Source organism: Gastrolobium bilobum, unplaced genomic scaffold (genome assembly GCF_033153095.1).
Source record: "Gastrolobium bilobum isolate Gb01-03AN ecotype WA unplaced genomic scaffold, APGP_CSIRO_Gbil_v1 utg71309, whole genome shotgun sequence".
NCBI lineage: Eukaryota > Viridiplantae > Streptophyta > Magnoliopsida > Fabales > Fabaceae > Gastrolobium > Gastrolobium bilobum.
In genome coordinates, this window is record NW_026899205.1 from 59,818 (window position 1) to 76,532 (window position 16,715).

The following is a 16,715-nucleotide window of genomic DNA, read 5'->3' on the forward strand; positions in this document are numbered from 1 at the left end:
GGGATCATGTTTTCAAAGAACTGAAATTGTAGAGGAACCAAAAGTTGAATTTTTTTTTTTTGTAAGGAACAAAAGTGAGGATTGTATTTTTTGGTTAGGGACCCAAAAGAAATTTTACTAAAAAAAAAAAAAATATTACGCTTTTTGCATCTGCAAGTATTGTTTATTGTTTAGAGTAAAAACCTTTTTTGGTCCCTAATAAAAAATACGGTCCCCACTTTAGTCCTTTACAAAAATAAATTAGTCAGTTAGTCCTTAACAAATTCAAAGTGGGCCCATTTAGTCCTTTTGAGGGACTAATATAGGTCTTTTTTGAATTTGTGAGGGACCGCGATTTCAACTAAATGGGTCCACTTTGAATTTGTTAGGGACTAACTGACTAATTTATTTCTGCAAAGGACTAAAGTGGAGACCGTATTTTTTTTGTTAGGGATCAAAAATGGTATTTACTCTATTGTTTATTTTCACTCCTGGGTCACTCTTTCAGTTTTGTTTTCACCACCCCACGCGGTATTAATATAAAACCCCCATAGATGTAATGTTGCATTGAGAGTTATTGATTCAGCTAAGTTCACACCATCGTCTTCTTAGCCTCCACTTAAAACCCTAAAATTCGCTTCTCAATCTTCTCGTTTTTTACTTTGCTCCTGAACTTGAACTCAACGATTGGTAACGAAAATCCCAAGGTTGGGATATGGTGGGAGGAGGGAGCAGGAGGGAGGAGGCAACGTCGATGAACAGCACAAACATTTTCGCAGCTCTCGGGAGCTTGAATAAGAAGAAGAAGAAGGAGGGATCTTCCAAGACCAGAGGCTCCGCCGCCGCAGACGAAGAGCCGGAGAAGAAGGAGGTTTTCTGGGCTCCGGCGCCGCTCACGACGAAGTCGTGGGCCGATGTTGACGACGAAGACGATGACGACTATTATGCCACCACGGCTCCTCCTGATTCAGCTTGGTCGAATACGGAGAAAGCGAATGAAAGTGATGCTGCTGTAGAGGTCACTACTCTGAACAATCAGTTTATATATACATATGTTTTGATGAAAATGCATGCTCTTGTTTAGTGCTGATTGTGGCCTTCGATTGCTGCTGTTGGAACCTGATTAATGCTGTTGATTAATTCTCGTTTATATATGTCGGCTTATTCTGAAAGACATAAATTGTGTTGAAACTTCCTCTAATCTGCTGGAAAAGAAATGATATATTTTTAAGCATCGATAAATGAAATAATTACTCTTATTAAGAGTAACGTAGGCTATGTTTGGATTGATGGTAAGGACGGAGGGGAGGGAATGGAATGAAATGACATTGCTTGTTATCGTTTGGGTCGTTTAAAAAAAGGTGGAGTTGAATGGAACTTGATGGTATCTATTCCATTCCATTCCATCTAATACCTCTATTTTACTTCCCCTCCTCCGATTTTGGCGGGGAGTGACAATTGGATTGAACCACTGTAATAAAGTTAAAACTCTTATCATTATGTCCACCTCCCAAATGATAGAATGAAACCACCCTTTGCTCCATTATAAAATATACGAATGGTATGGTAATTTTATTCCATTCCATCTATTATACCCATCATTATAAATCCAAATATAGCTCTAGAGTAACAAAAGTTGACTTGAATGTAGATATGATTACCTATTGCCAGCTTCAGTTGTTATGTTAGTTGTCAAGTGTGTTGATGATGAGTATTCTGTTGTTGTTCCTGTTTTCTAGCTCGATGGCAATATTTATCAATCCTTTCCAAGTTGTCATGTATAAAATTTAATCTTAAAGGTCTTCTGATGTATTATGTAGTTCGCATTCTTTTAACAGCATTAGCTTTGTCATTTTTCTGATTTGACTGTTCTTTATTTTATTAAGAGCCTTATCCTTTCCAAGTTGTCATATGTACAATTTAATGCTAACCATCTAACAATACTGTGTCTGGTTTGCATGTATGTATTGGTCTTATGTATGTTGGTTTGTGTTGGGCTATGACTAGTGGGCCCAAGTTCAGCAATGCAAAGGAGTCCATAGTTAGTTAGTTTGTTATGGAAAGTATAGGATAAAAGGTAGGTAGTGTGTGTAGTTTGGGTAGGCATGAATTCAGAATTGGTTAGTGGGGAAAATTGGGGATCTCTGAGAGTTGAGGTCACTTGGGGTTTATTTTCTGCATTTTATCTTTGTATTAGTGTATGTAAAAGGAGGCTATGCCTCCATTGTTAATGAAATCAATGCCATATTTTTCTGGGTTCCATCAGTTTGCTGATATGACCCTTCTATATAATACTAATGGTACGTGAGATATATGTACTTTCAATCTTCCATGTGTTTGATGTTGTGTATTTAAACAGCTAACATGTCATTACTGTGATTCTACATGTCTAACTAACACAAAAGACGTCATGTAGCCTGTAATCTTTACAGATTGGTCTTGAATGACTCTATGGTTATAGAATTACCAGAAATAGCATAGCTGGACAAGTTGGATATTCTTCTTTTGCTGCCTTAATGACACAAACTGAAGCTGCATTCTTAGGTATTCTGGTAAATGTCATGAGCATAGTTATCAATAGAGCGCAATACATTATAGTGGCATAGCATGGCATAGTGCCACCGTCCCACTATTCTCAAATTGCTATGCTATGTTTTTGTGGAGCGGCCAAAATCACAGGAATAGCTAGCCATAGCGCCAAAGGCTGTTTGCCCCTGTTTGTGCATTGTTCATTGCGGACGTAAACTCGTCATTAAATTCACTTGTAAAAACACCTCTTTGCCCCTGTTTGTGCATTGTTCCCGCTGCATTTTCAGAGGCAAAATCAAATTTTCCACCCCCTTAACCTAATGTATGATATGTCCATCTTCAGTCAACCCCACTGCTCTCTGGCTGTTTTTTGGCCACTGCTCTTTCCTGGTTTTGCAAGTCTCTTCCAACTCTGTTCAGTTTTCGTCCTGCTTTGTTCAGTTTTACTTGTCTTGTTCTATTCTTGTGCGTTCTGCTGCCTCTACTCAGTACTTCAGTTTGCAATTTGTTTCTCTGTTCAGTTTAGTCATGGCATCACTGTAGCAGCTATCCTGCTGTAGAAATTTTGGGGTCGGCCGCTGCAAAGCCGTCCGAGACTAATAACTATGGTCTAGAGTTGCTAACATAGTTCACAGGTTAGTGGTTACAATCAATCTGATGTTGGCTACAATAGTTGCTAAGTAAGCATCTCAACAAGCATTAGCAACAACCTTGGAATTATTTTAGACCTGGAATAGCCATTATATATTCCCAGAAAAACTGGGATATTAGCATATTTGCAATGGGATTGGGTCCTACTGATAACTCACTCGTAATGAATAGCAATAGCATTGATGTGGTTAATATGTTGCGAGATAGGTTATAAAAGAAGATAATGCCATAGAAATTCCCTATATAAGTGGAAAAAGTGGAAAACATAAACTGTTTTAGAAAAATGCAAATTCATTGCTGATTGTGTACTTGATTTCTACATAGATGCTCTTTTTTGCCTCCTTTTCCCTTTTTATAAAGAGAATAGAATAGACGTAGCATTTAAAAGAGTAATAATGTCAAATAAGTAACAAAATTCCTGTGCCTGACAGGAAAAAGTGAATTTACAAAGTTATCGCTCAAGCCGAATTGGTCATTATTCTTGAATGTGTGCTGTAAGCCGCAAAAGTCCTGTTTCTGGGCTATTAATTGTAATCAGAAATAGTGATAACTGATAAGTGACTTCTATCACTGAGTAATATCATCTGGCAATTTAATGACGAGTTTACTGTTCCATGCTCATATAGATCAAAAGTCTATTCACTGTTCTCTTCTTTTATTGCCAGTTAATTGATCTGTGTTAACTGCGTTTCTCTTTCCAACCTCCATCAGTATGTATGTGACTACGCTTATGGTGATTATCATTCTATTAAATCTTCAACAAGTTATGCACTGACTAACAGGTAGATTTGTTGAATAACAGGAAAGTGAGAGTGAGGAAGAAGATCTTGACGATGTGGATGATGATGCTGAGGACCAACTTGAAAATGACTTCGAGGTGCCATTAGATGCTAAACCAGTTCTTGAGAAGCCTCCTGAACCCTCGATGGCTACCAAGGAAACCGAAAGACAGCTTTCTAAGAAAGAATTGAAGAAAAAAGGGCTTGAAGAGCTTGAAGCTGTTTTGGCTGAGCTAGGATATCCTCAAAGAGAATCCAGTGGCCACGAAGATTCCCATGGTAATATAATGCTTTAGTCATGTGTAACAATTTTTAATATTTAGTTCTGCCAAATGAAAGAGTTAAGTGAAATTTGATTATTGGTTCCATGTAAAAGCTTCCCCAATTCAAGTGTAAGTGGTTAAGAATTATTGTAGATATATTCCTTCATAGATGTAAAATTGTATTTATGTTTGCATTTGTCTTTTAAATTTCGTACAATATATAGGAGCTCTATTTATCTTATTTTCATTCCATCTACTGTTTATGATCCTTTTAAATATTTCATGAACTGTTTATGTTCTTATTACTCAATGATTTCGTGTAATAGTTGCTCTCACCAACTATTTGGATTAAACTATGGGATCTAGCCAGAAAAGCTTGAGCTAACACGTGTGCACATTTACCCCATACATACTCCCGCTAAAATGACTCATTACTTGTTCAGGAACTTTCTACTTGGATTTTATTTTTATCTGGCCTTTGGAAATGCAGGTCCAGAAAAGAAAGAAGAGGATCACATTGGTGCGGTAAAGAAGGAGAATGTTTCTGGGGATAGCAAAAGTGCGAGAAAGAAGAAGAAGAAAGATAAATCTTCGAAGGAGCAGAAAGAATCACAAGACCAGCCTGATGGCATAGATGTTGGAAATATAACTTCAGAAACTACTGGCATAGAGATGGCAGAGGAGGCATCTACCACTGATGTTAAAGAGCGGCTTAAGAAAGTTGCTTCTATGAAGAAGAAAAAGTCAAGTAAAGAGATGGATGCTGCTGCACGTGCTGCGGCTAGTGAGGCTGCTGCAAGGAGTGCAAAGCTTGCTGCAGCTAAGAAAAAAGAGAAGGGGCACTACAATCAGCAGCCAGTGCGGTAAACAGGCTGACAAAATATTTGTATCTTTTGTTGTAAACTTTTTGGTGTCTTTTTCAATTTATTACCTTATATGAGCTTATGCTCTTCTTGTTCATTTGCAAATGCAAAATAAACGTTGATAGCTGCTTTAGATTTGACTTTGAGCAAGATTTTTATTTTCTAATTTTACTTGAGGGAATAGGAGTATATGTTGTTCATCTTTTTCCCCTTTGCTCACTTTTGTATGCCAAATCTCTTCTTTGTTGATTAATGAAATCTGGCTCTAATTCTGAAGTAATGAAGCCTGCCAGTCTATTTCTTTTTCAAAAGTTTGTACATGTCACGATTGTGATGGTTAGACATGGGAAACAATTCCCGCTAATTTTGGGAGGTAGTCCTTATCTGTGTCTGTGTGGCCTTGGAATTATGATGGATTACAACTGATGAATGAAGGAAAGAAATTTTTTATAAGATATATATATATATATATATATATATATATATATATATATATAACGGGGAGACTACGGTGATGGTTGACAAATTAGCAAAACCGCAGAAGTGAAGTTCCAATTATTATACTAGGAAGGAAATTGTTTGGGAATGCAGATTTCAAAGCGTAGGAGTTTAAACTCGCGTTTATGCTGCTGTAGTAGGATTTGTGGAGTGTGTTCAAAGCATGGAATGTGAGGCTGCATGGTTTTGGAAGTGATGGATGTATTATGTTCACCCTAAATGTCGTTGAGTATATTGTCATTTTTCGTATATCACTAATTGACATTATATTTCTTTGACTAAATCCATTTTGGGTAATTTCTTTTTCTGTTGCTAACTAAAGTTTTAACTTGGCACTTACATAAAAGGGGCAAGGAAAGTCACTAGAATTGATCTCGCGATGAGGAATTTGAGTAGTTTTCATAAGGTCTTAGATTCAAACTTCATTATTACAATTTAAAAAAAAAGGGGAAGGGGGGTGGTTTATAAAGCTCTTCCTGTAGAGTCTAAGGATGGGTTAGACCTATTGTGTAGGTGTATAGTAGACAGCCTCCTCTTACATTAGCAAAAGGTTGGTTAGTTTGATTGCATGAATTGAAGGGTCATGTGGCTTGGCGATAAGCCGATAACACTGACTTTTGTGCCAAGACTGTCAACACTAACCTCTCCATCCCTCGGCCCTTGGATAAGGTCCTAAAAGTTTTTTTATTTTTTTTTTATTTTTTTTATGGCCTCCCTTATTGATATAATCTAATTTTTAGATTTTGCCTTCAGGGTTTGTTTGTGTGTGTTGTTCGTTAAGTTTGAAAATATATTAACATGGATATGTCACGTGCAGAAAACTATAACCCCCTAATCCTATGTACTTACCCATTGGTTCATGTTGAAGAGACTTATTCATTTTTCGTTAGTGCCGTGGCAGGATAGGATTTATCAGTTGTGACTACAGGGCTTCTCTCTTTCACAAGATAACATTTGCTGGATCAATTAAATCTGCATGTCCATCGCCAATGCCTTAATTATATCAGTGTTAGGAAATGTTCATATTTAATCTCTGAAGTTAACCTACCAAGTTCATGCACTCATCACTTTATCTTATAATAAAGGATTATGTAAAAGTCATACAAAGATGGTAAATCAGTGAGGGGAATAACATTTCACTTATTTGTCACCAGCATCACACCTGTAAATGTTCATGAACCTTGTCTTATTTAGCCCAAGTCTCTTTGCATCTTCTTTCTTTTCCTTTTCCACTGAAGCTACCCCATCTTTGCATGTTTGAGTAAATTCAGTCTCTACAAATGCAGCCATTTTACATGACCTTCCTCAGCATTTTCTCATGGCTCCTCCATGGTTTCAAGAGCTCCATCTCCGCCACTTGAGCATTTCTGTGACCATTGATAAAACGTTTATGGTTACGCCATCAAGGCCTATTCCCGTTAAACCAGGTGACAGTTTGTATCTTTCCAACCTCGATGACATGATTGGAGCTCGTGTATTTACACCTACAGTGTACTTTTATCAATCAGACAACTTGAGTTCTTCCCAAAAACCTGTGACAAAAACACTTCGCAATGCTCTCGCTGATGTTTTAGTGCCATATTACCCTCTCTCGGGCAGGCTCAAAGAGACCAAGAATGGTAAGCTAGAAGTGTTTTTTGGACCAGAACAAGGAGCATTCATGGTTGAGGCAAGATCTGATATTGCCTTAGCTGAACTAGGAGACCTCACAGCTCCAAACCCAGCTTGGGAACCTTTGATCTTCAAGTTCCCCAATGAAGAACCATACAGAGTCCTTGAAATGCCACTGGTAATTGCTCAGGTTACCCTTTTCCGCTGTGGTGGTTTTAGCCTTGGTTTAAGGCTCTGCCATTGCATATGTGATGGCCTTGGAGCTATGCAGTTCCTAGGTACATGGGCTGCCACAGCAAAAACAGGGATGCTAGTTACAGACCCTGAGCCATGTTGGGAAAGGGAAATTTTCAAGCCTCGTGACCCACCTGTGGTAAAATTCCCACACATGGAGTTCATGAGAATTGATGAGGGCTCCAACCTCACAATGACACTATGGCAAACCAAGCCTGTTCAAAAGTGTTATCGGATCAAGCGTGAGTTTCAAAACTGCTTGAAAGCTCTTGCTCAACCATTTGATGCTGCAGGTTGCACCACTTTTGATGCTATGGCAGCTCATATTTGGAGATCATGGGTGAAAGCTCTTGATGTGAAACCACTTGATTACCAGCTTAGGTTAACATTCTCAGTTAATGCTCGCCAGAAACTTAGAAACCCACCACTGAGAGAAGGGTTTTACGGCAATGTGGTGTGTGTTGCATGCACAACAAGTACTGTGTCTGAGCTTGTGCATGGAAAGCTCCCAGAGACTACCCTTTTAGTTCGTGAAGCTAGACAAAGTGTCTCAGAGGAGTATTTGAGGTCCACAGTGGATTATGTTGATGTGGATAGGCCAAGGCAACTTGAGTTTGGGGGTAAACTAACAATAACTCAATGGACTAGGTTCTCAATATACAAGTGTGCAGATTTTGGGTGGGGTAGGCCACTCTATGCTGGTCCTATAGATTTAACGCCCACTCCTCAAGTTTGTGTGTTTCTACCTGAAGGGGATGCTGATTCTAGTGGTTCTATGATAGTGTGCATATGCTTGCCTGAGTCTGCTGCTCAGAAGTTTACACAAGCCTTGTTGCTCGATTCAGTGTTGACATAAACTTTGTGCTAATTCAACTTGTGAGACCTTATGCTCCTACTGGATTTAGGTCATTAAGCTATCAATAAATTAAGCATCAACATTGATGCATTTTGATGATTCAATTGATCCTGAAGGAGTTACTGTTGCCGGATGTGAAAGTGGTTGCTTAATTTTTTTTTAAAAATGTTTAAGCATGTTTTAATTCCAACAAAAAAGTTTTAAGCATGTTTTAATTTCAACAAACCGTATGCTAGCAAATAAGAATATATATAACTAATCTAAAATAAATAAATAAATAACACCCAAATGAAATGAATAGTCAAAGATATCACCAATCAAAGGATTCAAATAATAACCACCACTAGGGCTAGCCTACGGGTGTAGTGTTTAGTGGGTGTGTGGGTTGCAGTTCGATTCCCTTGTAATTCAAAAAAAAAAAAGATTCAAATTTTTTATATTATATATATATATATATATATATATATATATATATATATATATATATATATATATATGTATGTATGAGATCGACAAGATCCTTTGATACCAGTGTCAAATTTAAAGTTTGACACTTCATATGAGAGTCGTTAAATCAAAAAAGATCGACGACTCTGATTTGTAAACATATGACACCATTAATCTTTTTTGATCTAACGGCTCTCAAATGAGGTGTCACATTTTAAATCTGACACCAGTGTCAAAGGATCTTACCCTTATATATATATAGGCAGTAGTATCCTTTAACACAAATCCTAACCATTTATTTCTGTCAATCTGACGGTTATAATTTACTGTGTCAATATTTTTTTTTTTTGTAATATTGTGTCAAACTTATTAATTTAATTCGTAATTCCCAATAAATTATAACCGTTAATTGGCAGAAATCATCAATTAGGATTTGGTGTCAAACTTAGAAGTTTGACATCAATGTCAAGGATCCCATAATATATATATATATTATGGGTCAGGATCATTTTACACCAGTGTAAGTTACACTCTCATTTTTGTCCGTTGAGCTCATTTATATCTAAGGGCTCTAATTTTTTAGTAACGTGAGACATTGGATACAAGTGGATCAATGGTCAAGATTGAGTGTAAGACTTCTAACTCTTACACCGGTGTAAGAATATCATACCCCACATATATATATATATATATATATATATATATATATATATATATATATATATATATAGGGGAGAGTTATATTTATAATCGTTAATTGACGGAAATCAACAATTACAAGAGTTATAAGTCTTGCACTCAATCTTGATCATTGATTCACTTGTATCCAATGGTTCACATTACTAAAAAATTTGAACCCTTAGATATAAGTTGATCAACGGACAAGATTAAGAGTGTAACGTACACTGGTGTAAAATGATCTTAACCCATATATATATATATATATATATATATAGGAGGGTTATATTTACAAACTCTTACAAACTACACTATGTATTTTCGGAAGAACACTAGGTTACACTATGTTCTCCCGGGTACATAGTGTAATTTGCAAAAATTTGTAGAACATAGTGTAATTTGTAAAAAAATTTAAATTTTTTTTGTAAATGGATCATTCCCCACACACACACATATATATTTTAGCATATATATATATATATATATATATATTTCAGCACTTATTTCCTTTTTCGATAAAAAAAATAAGGATACTATGATTATTAGCATAACTTGTTTACAAAAAAATTTGCTAGTATAACTTAATCGCATGTGGTTTCAAGTTTTAGCACTTCGATCCATTGGGGTTACTGTGTAAATCACTTGACTCCTTGAATACCAAAATTATGCTTATTATATAAAATATCAAAAGTGCCCCTACATATATAAGCACAACTTGTACTCCAGGTAGTCATCTTGGTTGTGGGACAACCTCTCTCCAATCAAGGTTTTAGGTTGACTATGTACCCACCACTTATGCAATCCTTTAATTTTTCTCCAAAATATTTTCCAGCAGAAGAGTATGGTATTTTACGTAATTTGTATCTAATCCATCCTCTTGAGGTGTGTCCAAATTTATTAAGGGTTCCAAAATTCATATGCAACAAGAACCGCATAATCTCCACCCTGTTGGGCATTCGAGACCTTCAAAAGAAGCTTAGGAACTATTAGACTTATACGGAAGCGATTTAGGACCTAGTACATTGGTATACTTACCGAATCATCATTGTTTCACAATTACCTCTTGGTGCACAGATCTTGTGTAGAATCTTCCTTTGTATGATTCCTCTTCACGAACTACTCACCTCAGCACCTCAGCACCTCAGCACAAACAACCTTCTTGTAGCTGGACTGTGGCAGATCTTCCAGACTATGTCTCAAGGGAAAATGAGAAGTGTGTGGGTACTCTCTCACTTTCAGAGTGATAACCTTACCTCAGCCTCTCTTGGTGCGCAGATCTCGTGTAGAATCATCCTTTGTATGATTCATCTTCACGAACTGCTCACTTCAGCGCCTCAGCACGAACAACCTCCTTGTAGACTTGAGAGGCTGATGACTATAAGTGTAGAATATTTATGGGTTCCAAGAAACTCTAACCCTAAGCAGAATGGATTTTAGGTTTCTTGGGCTCTTCTTACACACTAGGCCTTATTGGACTTTAGTGAAAGAGCAAAACCCAACAATCTCCCACTTGCTCTTGAGTACGAACTTGAGCCCAAAGCCCAAGTCCATGTATCGCACTAGTCGTCATCAAGTGAAATTTCCCCATCCCTTATCTTGAGCTAGCCTGAGGATCTATCATCTGTTATTAATCAAGGCTCCTGATAATCAACGAATGATTATCTAATTCGGTATTACTCCACTAAAAGCCCGAACTTGAACTCCAAGATTAACAACACTTATAACAAGAATATGCTTCGACCCTTTGTAGAATGTCTATAATTGATTGACAAGTTTTCTGTAACTCAATCAATTATTTATTCCCTTGACTACGATAGTTTCTCTAATGGATTACATGCACTGGCCAATGTTTTTAATATCCAAGTACCGAAACATATCAAGGGGACATATCCTACAAATTCCATCTTGTTTATTGTTGGGTGGTTTGCTGCTGGTGGAAAAATATAAGTTCTGATAAGGGACGTTCCTCTGTTCTTATAGAACACAGATTCGTTCCCTCACTTCCAACCCAAGTGTGCAAGTGCACGCATCAAGTAATATTGGGTGTATTAATGCCCAGATTATCGTTCCCACGAGGATAGAACTCTGAATATTGTCTTACACTGTTTTGTAAAGAATGAAAATGAGAAGAAAAGTTAGTAAATGAACTGTCTGGTCAAATATTCCCTACTATCTTGACAACGTTCCTCAGGAACAGTAGGTTCAATCTGATGGCAAACAATTACTCGCTGCGTTATGTATGTGGTCCTTCCTGTTTAGAAGAAGGTGAGATAATAAGCATTGGAGTTTGATAGATACAAGATTAAATAAAGTAAAACTACTAAACAAAAATAACTATAATCAAGAGACAACAGGGTGATGGTTTTAAAACAGTTTAAAAGAAGGAACGGTTTCACTGCTCCACTCTTAAATAGTTATTTTCTCTGCTCAAGACCTAGCACTTTTCGGCTTTGTCCCAGTTTCTTATCTGCCAACTCTGATTCCTCAGCTCATGGACTAGATGGCTCACAAGTTTCCATATTCCTACGGCTCCCTTGACTCCAATAGGTACTCAGTACAGAACCTTAAAGTGGAGAAGCAGCCCCTTATTCCTAAGGTGACCAATAGTGTTTTTGCCATGACACTACCTGCCCCCAATGGCTAAGCTGTCTGAAATCCCTTCCTTATGGAAGTTCCTTTGTTATTATGTGTTCAATTTCCATTGATACACAATGAATATAGCTTACTTAGCCAAAGAAATACAAAAATCTTCAGTCAAGAGTTTTGAAAATAATTCTTTAAGAATGTTGCAGTTTTATCCGTCCCACAGATAGTTCAGCTCATGGCTGATATTTTAAACAGAATTATTCCGAACTGAAATCCCATAGACCCGAGATTCAGTTTAGAGATAACGAATGGAATGAAGAGAAAAACACTTATATTAAATTAAAAGACAGTTTACACAGAAACATAAAATGGAGAAGGATGGTTTGATGCTCGTGAGGAGTCTTAGGGGTTGATACAGAGAAGAGAAGGGGGGTTGTCACTTAATTACAGTTACAACTTAAATAAAATAAAACTAAGCTACTAATACTACTAGGTGATCTCTTCCCTTAGGACTTTAATTCCTCCAGGATTCGATGATATTTTTGTGTGTGGGACGTCCTTTTTATAGGTAGAAGAGGAGTGGCAGTCTTGTAAATCCTTTGGAGCTGGGTTCTTGCGTGAAGGGACAGGGCGGTGGCAATAGAGTGTAGAAGCTGTACAAATTGCTGGATGGGACAGGATTTATTGATGATTAGCTATTTTCTGCAGTCCTCCCATGCCTTGCTTTCTTCTTTGAGAACTCCTGATTCTCTGCTCTTCACGTTTCCTGGTGCTTGAGTGGTGCACCGCCTCTGCTTTTAGAAGACTTTATATCCACGTTTCCTGCAAAGTGTACAGAGGCATTAAATGAGTGGAGCAGGTTCAATAAATGCGTCTCAGTCCGTCCTTTTTTTAAAGTATTTTAAAGGAATACGTTACCATACGTTCCCCCACTGTGTTTTTATCATAAATGTGTAAAACAAGTGATTTTCATGCTAAAGTTGTTCATCAGATGAGGGAGCGTGTGGTATTTTTCCATCAAAATGGGCCTAGATTGGAACGAATTTACGTCCCATCAAACACCCCAAAACTAAACTGTTGGTTATCCTCAAACAACTCAGAAATATTGAATTGGGCTGCCCAATTTCAAAGAATAGCTCAACAGAAAGAAACTTGAGCTAGTGAATAATCATGAACTTTTCAAAAAAATGAGTTACTCTCCATAGTTAACAATTAGGAGGAATTTTCGTTCCCAGGTAAGTGAAGGTTGCTGATCTTTTGTCTCACTATCACTCAGGGTTTGGTGTTTGCTCTGTCTATTCCTGGATGTGATTCTTCAGAACTTGCCTTTCTGCTGCTTTCCTATGAAGCACAACTGTCTCCCCTCCCAAGGATCTTTTGATGGATGAGTGTATGGAAGTGTGGAAGAATGGTGGTCTTCATTGTGGGATCAAGAAACATTTACTTTTGTGCCTTTGAACTTGGACTTTTTCTGTTTGAGGGAACACCTTTTCTTATACATTTTTCCCCCTTTTTAAGGAAGGTTTGCTGGTATTGTCTGAATTCTTTTGAATGGTTGTTCCCTTTTTTTCTTTTCCTTTTCTTTCTTTTGTCCTTTTTGTTCATCGTTGGATCTGTTCCTTGCCCTTTTTGGTTGACCAGGTGGTGTATTATGGAGTGGAGGTGAGTGTGTGGTTCTGTTTGATCCTTGGCAGTGGAGTCCATCTGTTTTTCAGCAGTACTTACAACATCAAGGCAAGTTGAGAAGTTTCATTGTGGTTACACCTCAGGAACGCTCTCATAAGTGAGTGTTTGGCCTTTTTCCATTCCTTACCAGCTTGAGTTCACACAGATCAGCTTCCTTCAAAAATCTGAGGATTAAATTCCCTGCACTTTTTCTATTTCAAGCACTCAGAGAAAGAATAAGCATGATTAATCAGTGACTTTGTGTTCTATGCATGTTGGTTAGTCAAAAATAATTGGGCAGTCTTAATACTATAACTGAAATGTATGTACCAAGCAGTTTGATCAAAAAGTCTTTTTCATTGCAAAAAGGAATATTTACAAGGGAACAGAAAAGAAAAACAGAATTAACATAAATAATACTGAAAGTAAACTAGATTACAATAACTAGGAGGGTTTTCTCCTTTTCCCTCTCTCTCTCTTTTTGTTTTTTTGTTTTTTGTTTTTGTTTTTGTGTGGTCAGGGACCACCCCAAAACTACGTTCCTAGAACGAGATGTACCTTATTTGGACTTTTGGAGTGGAACATCAGACGTTCCCTCCTTTTTGGGAGCTATGTGGTTAAGAGTAACCACCCCAAAACTTTGCTCTTTGTCAGAGAGCAAATGGATCCACTGGGTTGCCTCCCAGTCAGCGCTTAGTTTAATGTCTTTAGCTAGACATGGTACTTACCTCTTAAGTGGTCTCATCAAGAGGGATACTTTCCTCTTTTTCATTGAAGGTTTCATCATTGTATAGTTTCAACATGTGCTCATTTACTTTGAAGGAACAGTCATGTCCTGAGCCTTGGATCTCAAAAGCTCCATTTCCTACATCATTTACAATTTGATATGGCCCAGTCCACCTTGATTTGAGTTTTCCTGGGAACAGTTTGAGTCGGGAATTGAAGAGTAGCACTTTCTGGCCAATTTTGAGATCTTTGTTTCTGATTCTTTTATCATGCCACTTCTTCATCTTCTCTTTGTACAATTTGTGATTTTTATACGTGTTCCCTATGAATTCTTCTAACTCCTCAAGTTGTAGCAGTCTTTTTTTTCTTGCTGCCTTTTCATCCATATTGAGGGCATGGACTGCCCAATAAGCCTTGTGTTCCAGTTCGAGGGGAAGGTGGCACGCTTTGCCGAATATCAATCTGTATGGAGAACATCCTAGGGGTGTTCTATATGCGGTTCTGTAAGCCCATAATGCTTCCTCTAACTTGAGAGACCAGTCTTTTCGAGAAGGATTGACTACTTTCTCTAAAATCCTCTTTACTTCTCGGTCAGAGACTTCAATGAGTCCATTGGTCTGTGGATGATATGGAGTTGCAACTTTGTGTCTGACTCCATATTTCTCCAACAACCTCTCAAGTTGGCGGTTAATGAAATGTTTTCCACCATCGCTGATGAGACAGCGTGGGGTCCCATATCTGGTCAAAATGTTCTTCTTTAGAAACTTTATAACCACCTTAGCATCATTAGTGAGTAAAGCAACTGCTTCTACCCACTTACTTACATAATCCACAGCCATTAATATGAATCTGTTCACACAAGAAGGATGGAAAGGTCCCATGAAATCAATGCCCCACACATCAAATAATTCAACTTCTAAAATTGGATTGAGGGGCATTTCATTTTGTCTAGTTAAGTTACCTTCCCTTTGACATTTATCACATTGTTTAGCATATTGAAGTGCATCTTTAAAAAGGGAGGGCCAGAAAAAACCTGATTGGAGAACCTTGGAGGCAGTCCTGATTCCACCTAGATAGCCTCCATATGGGGCGAATGGCAGTGTAGAAGGATTTGAGGTTGTTCTTCTTGTGGGACACACCTCCTTATCATTTGATCTGCGCATCTTTTAAACAGAAGTGGTTCGTCCCAGAGATAGTTCTTGCAATCATGAAAGAATTTTTTCTTCTGCATTCTATTTGCCTCGTAAGGTTCTAGTCCTGCTGCAAGGAAGTTGGCTATTTCAGCAAACCAAGGAACGTCCGTTTCCCTGTGATTGAGGACAAACAATTGTTCGTCGGGGAACGTTTCCTTGATTGGTAGTCCCACTTCAAGGTGTTCTAATCTGGACAGGTGATCTGCAATTTGATTTTCACATCCTTTCCTTTCTTTGATCTCCAGATTGAATTCTTGCAGCAGTAGGATCCACCTTATCAATCTTGGTTTTGCTTCCTTTTTTGAGAAAAGATACTTGAGAGCTGCATGGTCAGTATGGATAGTAATTTATGATCCTAAAATGTAAGGGCCTGAATTTTTCGCAGGCATATACTACAGCCAACAGCTCTTTTTCGGTGATGGTGTAGTTCACCTGAGCTTTATTCAAAGTTTTACTGGCGTAGTATATGCTACGAAAGAGTTTATCCTTCCTCTGACCCAGAACTACCCCAATAGCCTGATCACTTGCATCACACATTAATTCAAAGGGCAAGTTCCTGTCTGGAGGTTGGATGACATACGTGGTAATGAGCTTGTTTTTCAAGGATTCAAAAGCTTTCAAGCAATCAGAGTCAAACTCAAATTTTGTATCTTTTTCTAATAAATGGCATAAAGGTCTAGCTACTTTGGAAAAATCTTTAATGAACCTTATGTAGAAGCCTGCATGTCCAAGAAAAGATCTGAGAGTTTTTACATTCACTGGTGGTGGCATTTTTGCTATGGCTTCCACTTTGGCTTGATCCACTTCTAGTCCTTTTCTGGAAATCTTATGTCCTAGGACTATTCCTTCCTTCACCATGAAGTGGCATTTTTCTCAATTAAGCACTAAATTAGAGGACATGCATCTTTGAAGGACTTCTTCTAAGTTGTCCAAGCAGTGGTCATATGACGTTCCCAGCACTGAGAAGTCATCCATAAAAACTTCTACTCCTTCACCTATTAGATCAGAAAAAATAGAGAACATACACCTTTGGAACATTGCTGGTGCATTACATAACCCGAAGGGCATCCTTCTGAAAGTGAACGTTCCGTATGGGCAAGTGAAGGTGGTTTTATGTTGATCTTCTGGTGCTAGAGCAATCTGATTATATCTCGAAT

General features: G+C 37.8%; 2 protein-coding genes across 3 annotated transcripts; both read left to right on the plus strand.

The window, feature by feature from the left end:
- The first annotated feature begins 561 nt into the window (after positions 1-561).
- LOC133288274 (uncharacterized) lies at positions 562-5,322 on the plus strand. 2 transcript variants are annotated; one of them, XM_061485997.1, is made up of 3 exons: positions 562-997; positions 3,962-4,217; positions 4,692-5,322. In XM_061485997.1, exons 1-3 carry the CDS (start codon positions 695-697, stop codon positions 5,066-5,068), a joined length of 936 nt encoding a protein of 311 aa, XP_061341981.1. In that variant the 5' UTR covers positions 562-694; the 3' UTR covers positions 5,069-5,322. The 2 variants fall into 2 exon arrangements, with proteins under 2 accessions (XP_061341981.1, XP_061341982.1); XM_061485998.1 differs by having other exon boundaries at positions 3,962-4,215; positions 4,684-5,322.
- A 1,558-nt stretch (positions 5,323-6,880) lies between these two features.
- On the plus strand, positions 6,881-8,263 carry LOC133288276 (fatty alcohol:caffeoyl-CoA acyltransferase). Its single transcript, XM_061486000.1, has one exon. It carries the CDS (start codon positions 6,881-6,883, stop codon positions 8,261-8,263), a length of 1,383 nt encoding a protein of 460 aa, XP_061341984.1.
- Positions 8,264-16,715: the final 8,452 nt, after the last annotated feature.